General features: G+C 47.0%; 1 protein-coding gene across 1 annotated transcript in view; it reads left to right on the top strand.

The window, feature by feature from the left end:
* Window positions 1-1,176: 1,176 nt before the first annotated feature.
* BARX2 (BARX homeobox 2) overlaps window positions 1,177-6,000 on the top strand; it is a 66,432-nt gene continuing 61,608 nt past the window's right edge. Inside the window, exon 1 of the mRNA XM_058544425.1 lies at window positions 1,177-1,363. Coding sequence (XP_058400408.1) covers window positions 1,177-1,363 — 187 coding nt within the window. The remainder of the gene's footprint in view (window positions 1,364-6,000) is intronic.

The following is a 6,000-nucleotide window of genomic DNA, read 5'->3' as shown; positions in this document are numbered from 1 at the left end:
AAACACGTGTCTTTGCGGCTCCCCAAACCCTACGCGTCGGGAGGGACCCGGGGAACTAAAGCTGCGTTGCCGGGGGTGTCCGGCGCTGGGAGAAGCCGCGAAGGGGGCTGACTGCCCGAGGGCCCGCCGGCACCCTGGAATTGCGCTGCGCTGGCCCTTCCGGCGACGAAGAAGTTTACAAACAGAGTTTAAAAATAAAAAAGAACGCAGGCTTTTGTTGATTACCTTTTTTAGAAAAGTTTATTATTGGGATAACGGACAGGCAAACGGTCATTTATGGTTTGGGATCTCCGTGCGGCAGTCAAGTTTGCCACCTCAGCGCAAAAGCCCCAGGCTCGGCGCGCGCGGGCTCGGCGAGCTGGGCACGGGGCGCGAGGCCGCGGTGCTCGGGAGACGGCCCGTGGGGGTCCGCTCGGGGAAGGAGAAAGGCACACTGGTCCTCGGGGGCGCCGGCTCTGTGGTCCGCAGTCTTGGGTGCCTCGGCGAGGACTCGACTTCTTTCTAGTAGGAGACCTGGACGTGCCCGCCTGCCGGGTTACCGGCGGCGGGAGTGGGGCCCGGCGGGTGGCAAGACAGAGCGAACACGGTGCGCGGGGAACGCGGCCTGCAGCAGCCACCCGCTGAGGCCTGGCCCGCCAGCAGGGGCGGTGCGCGCTCCCCGCACCGCGCGCGCACAGGAGCGCGCACACTGCGCACACACCTGGAGCTTGTCCCAGGAGGGGGGCGGGGAGGAAAGCCACAGCGAGTGTCTTAAAATAGAGGCAGGCGGAGAAGCGCGAGACACTGAGAGGCGGGTGGAGGCGAGCGAGAGCGGCGGGCACGAGGCGTGCAGGTCCGCGCCCGGGTTGTACAGGCGGGCAGGGTGGGGTGGGCGCCGACGCCCCTCGGCGGCCGGCCCTCAGCGCGACTCCGCACCGGGCCCTGCAGGAAACGCGCGCTGATTGACAGCTGCGCTGTCCCAAAAAGGCTCCGCGAAGATGCTGATCTGCGGGTGGGTCTAGACGCGCGGCCGGCACGCCTGGTGCCCGCTCCCTCCGCGCACCTCCCGAGCTCCGCCGCTCCCCGGCTGCCCAGGAGCGGAGCTGAGGCTCCCGCGGGCGCGCCAGCCCCCGCGGCCCCAGCCGGCCGGGCAGTCGCAGCCGCGCTCAGGCCGGCGGGCGCTCGCCCCGGCTCACCATGCACTGCCACGCGGAGCTGAGGCTGAGCTCGCCCGGCCAGCTCAAAGCAGCCAGGCGGCGCTACAAGACTTTCATGATCGACGAGATCCTTTCCAAGGAGACCTGTGACTACTTTGAGAAACTTTCCCTCTACTCCGTGTGCCCGTCGCTGGTCGTGCGACCCAAGCCCCTGCATTCCTGTACCGGTAAGACGCCCCGCCGGGGATTAGTGGGCTACGGCAGCTTTCCCGTACGTATCGGGCGCTTCACCGCCTCTATCCTCGCACCCGAGGGCGCGGGGAAGGGGCCCGGGGATTCTTCCCCTGTGCCCCGCAAGGGGAACTAGATTCGTCAGCAGCGGGCACTGCAAAGGCGTCTGCACTCTGGGAAGGGCCAGGCTCGGTGCCCAAGGCAAGGTTGGAAATGAAGCGAAGGCAGCGAGCCCCTAGGAGCGGGCCGCTTGTGCAACGCCTGCTGATCTTGCTCGCAGGAGAGCGCCTCCTCCTTCCCAGCGCCGCTGTGGCTCAGTCAGAAAGTTCCCACTCTTGACCAAGTTCAGCGCCTAAATCAGTGTTTCAGGAAGTAGCGTTGCTTCTCGCTTTAAGTTGTCCAGCCTCCTCCTGTCTCCACTGGGAATTGTACAAGCAAATCAGTATCCTGAGGCTCTCAGGAAAATCCTGAATTCACTGAACTTTACTTAAAAGGCTCTCCCTCTGGAGAAGTAATTCTGGAATACGTCTTGTTGCGGTGCAAGCTGAGGTCACCCCCCGTTTGTTTTTTTTTAAGTGACTAAAAAACAATGATAAAAACATTTTTCAAATCTGGTTTCCTTTCTCCACGAGAGCTGAGATCAATAGTAAAATTAAAGAGCACCTAATAAATATATTGAAAAAATCTTAGGTTTATGTATAAAATAAATCCGAAGGCATTTGTAAAACTTGGAGTGCATTAAGAGAAGCTCCAGGTTTCAAAGTGCCCTGGCGTTATAAGGATTTACCGAAGTGTAGGTATAACAAACACAGAAGTTGAAGCCATTCTTATCAAAAAAGGTATTGACTGAGCTTTCAACTAAAGGAAGACATTTAGCATTTCCAAACCAAAAGAACCTTCCTTTGAGGTTGTTGGTTGCATGGGTGGCATGAAATAAATTAATTTAATTACACTTACATTGAAAAAGTAAAGTGAAGAGCTAGCAGTGTTTTTTAAAAAATTATTTTAATGAGTTCATTTTGACTTACAACATTGTGTAAATTTCAGGGGTCCATCACTATATTTCAGTTTCTGTATAGATGCTAGCAGCGTTTTTGAAAGACATTTTTGGAACATTCAAGCCAAAAGCTTCTAGTGCACGATCCTTGGAATCCTGTATTTTCTGTTGGTTCTATTGATTGTCCCTATAGGACAATCAGTTAATATGTATGTAAATTCATACAGTAAAGTTGTTTTAAAACCAAGATGCTTCTACATGTATTTGGTTATAAAATGAATACTGTATTCACTTGCACCTTTGTAAAATAAGCTTTGTCTGTAAGGTGGAATTAGGCCTGATAGCTCATAACAAGACTTGTAATACTGAATTTTAAAAACCAAGAAATGAACAAAACAAGAAACAAATAAGAAATTTTAGAAACAAGACTGATATGCATAACACTGATATTTTACGTTTATTTGTGTGTGTGGCATTCATATACCTTGGATGAGTAGTCTACATTTCTATTGGAGAAGGGAGGCAGGCTGAATCTTGTTTTGAGCATAAAGAATCATTTGCTACAATAATTCAAATCTCTTTGAGGAAAAAGAGAGGATCCCTTTTGATCATAAATCTCAGTGCACCCTGCTTAGACACTGCCCACCTGGAGGTTCCCAGGGCAAAAGAGAACCACCTCTCCTGAACACCCAGGTGTAGCGAGTGCCTACAGTGACTTTTGCCCCGCATTGACTTGGAGGCCGCTTTTCTGGCATTGAGCAGTCACAGAATTGGATCATAGAAGAAAACGTGCCAGAAAGAGAGTAATAAATAGCCTCAGAAAACAGTGATCAGTCGTCAGTGGAGGCTGAATAAGTTCAATGTTTAATTGAACCTTGTATGGGAAATCAATCAGAGGAAAATAAAAGGATTCATATGTAGTTGTGTGAGTGTTAGTGGTGAATTGCACGTAAGTTACAAACTGGAAGTTTTGCTCAGTCTTGAGCTTTTGAAGTTTGTCAGTGGTTTGTGGGAGGGGGTGGTTCTTGGCAATGGTTTTCTTGCCCTGTCATTCCAGTGCTTGCTTTCTTAAGATTGTTTTTTTGCAAATGTGTTGTGATTTTCTGCTAGTTGAGATTTAGAATAAAGAAAGTGGGATTTGCCAGTGGAATTAAACCCATAAAAACTGGCTACAATTGTCCCTGCTTTCAGATCATAAGCCTTCAGTGGGTTTACGGTTACAGTTAAAGCCTTACATGTATTAGATCATGGGAATCCCATTAGTGACTTCTCAAGGGTTTTGCAAATACCATACTTTCAAAGCATTTTTGTTGTTTTTAACAGTACTGTTCAAGGTCAAAAATCTTAGATTGGGTGAACTTAATCTTTTTTTTATTAATTAAAAACCAGCACTAAGTTGCTGGCATCTGTAATGAAACTATATATATATTTTTTGCTGGATAGAGATAAATATTTAGCACTTTTGGTGGAACCAATGAGTAAAAAGTTCCAATCAAGTGAAAAGCATAAATTGGAATTAAAATTACTGAACTTTCTCATCCTTTGGTTTGCTGTTTTAAGATTTAAATAACTAATAGAAGTGAACTTTGTCAGGTAAAATAATGAAAACTAAGATAAAAAAGTTACCACCCTGCACAGTAAGTATGTACAATTGGGGTGGAAAGAAAGCTACAGCATTTAAAAGCCTCTACGTAATTAAAGCATCCATGTTGTTTAGATTTGTACCGAATCTCATCAGGTGGTGTCTTTGGGTTCATTTTTATCACAGAGATTGGGTGTCATCCCAGTGAAAAATGAAATGAGGTGTGGACGTGTATAATGACTTCTTTGGGAGTCAGGGAGCCAGCTGCTGCTTCATGGAGTTGCCTCCAGTGATTCCTCACATCTCCGCTGGTGAGATCTTTTGTTGGCGACCAAAACCGTAGGGTCTTAGGAACCTGAGAGTTGGGCACTGGAATGTTAATGGAGAAATGTAAACTGGGGTTTGGGAAAATGATCATTATCAACAAGTGTTTGTGTGTCTGCAAGAGGCAGCTAGGCGTTTGTTAGCGATTACTGATAACAGCTTCTCCTATTCCCATTCTAAGGGTAAATAAATCGAGGGGTGCACAGGATATGGGACTCATCCAGGGTTGGAATATATTTGGAGCTGAGGTCTTTTGGGATCCTCAGCTGTTGTCTCATTGCTCCTTAAATTTTATAACTCCTTTGTTAAATAGAGAGGTCGAAGGGTTCTTTAGGAGTCAGTGTTACCGAGTGAATGGTTCCTTAGCAGTTTCTTCTCTGGCTCTGATTTTTCTAAGAATAAATGGGAAAATGATTAGAAATTTAGTTCTCAAGTTAAAACATCTCTCCAAATGTCTATAATCTTCAGTATCTTTTAATTCAAAAAAAAAGTTTCATACAACAAATACTTATACTTGCTTGGTGATGACACTGCTATTGTGTCCATTATTTTGCAGTTTATTCTGAATCTTGACTAACAGTTGGGATATTTAAAACGTTTCTCTGAACTGCTTGTAGAACCACTGACAAGCCCATCTTTCTCGTTCGCTAGAGTCTATGACGGGCACTTTGGAATTGGGATAGGGGAACGTTATGACCACTTGATATTTTGCTCACCATATGGAATTTTCTCTTTGAACTCCACTTAAAGGGTGTCATCATCAGCAAAATTGTCGTATTAACCTCGCTAAATACAGCTCAAATGAAATTGTGTGTATAGGAACTCTTTTATGAAGCCAGTTTCCTACAGACACGCTAGTGTTCTTGTTGGCTGTACCTGTGGAGTGACAACTGAATTTGTGATACAAGCGTGGATGGTATCAAGTTGCTCGTTAACACATCTCAGAAATCTAAGTGAAAAGATGGTTTAATATATCCCAGGAATATATATGAAAACAGTAAGGACTGTAAAACGTTGTTCAAATTCTCAAGAGATTAAAATGAAAAAAAGGAAGGAATAGGGAAGAAGAAAAAGAGTAGGTTTCTTTGAAACTCTTGGAGCCATTTGATTCAGCTTGTATGTAGCACGGTGTCCCTCAGCATGGCTGTGCTGGCAGAACAAAGGTGCCTTCTAAAAGTCTTCGGTCAGGGCACGGAGAATAAATGGCTAATGCTGATTTTACTTAGACACATGCTGGGGCCCCTTAAGGGAAGAGACCCAGAGCCCGGCCCTGCCCAGCACTTAGCATTCACTGTAGAGGACTGAATAAATGTTAAGTCTGACGCATTTTTAGCTGTTATTCGCAGTTTGTTTTGAGGTCAGGGAGGAAGAGGAACAGAGATGAAAGCTATGTAGGTCACAGGATCCAAGGCTCCCTCATTTGTATGAAGCCTGTGAACTTTTGTGGGCCGTGGAGCCTGCCCTGCCATACCTGCCCCTCGTCCTGCTCCAGAGTGAAGTTAATTCCGGTCCTACGGCTAAGCCTGTTGACGAACTCCTATCTGGAATATAGTTAGAGGGCTGCAAGGGTTTGGCTGAGGTGTTTAGATTTTAGCCTCATTTTACGTTCTTTTTTGGGGAATACTGTATTACGTTCTGGTCTCGTGGAGCTGGTTTTCGTGTGGCACCAGAGGTGTCTCCCATGCTCACAGCTGGGTTAGCCTTCTTCTAACCAAGAGCTTCCCGGAGCC

The sequence above is a fragment of the Diceros bicornis genome, chromosome 7 (genome assembly GCF_020826845.1).
Source record: "Diceros bicornis minor isolate mBicDic1 chromosome 7, mDicBic1.mat.cur, whole genome shotgun sequence".
Lineage (NCBI taxonomy): Eukaryota > Metazoa > Chordata > Mammalia > Perissodactyla > Rhinocerotidae > Diceros > Diceros bicornis.
Note: the sequence above shows the minus strand (reverse complement) of the source record. Positions and strands in the feature narration are given on the sequence as shown.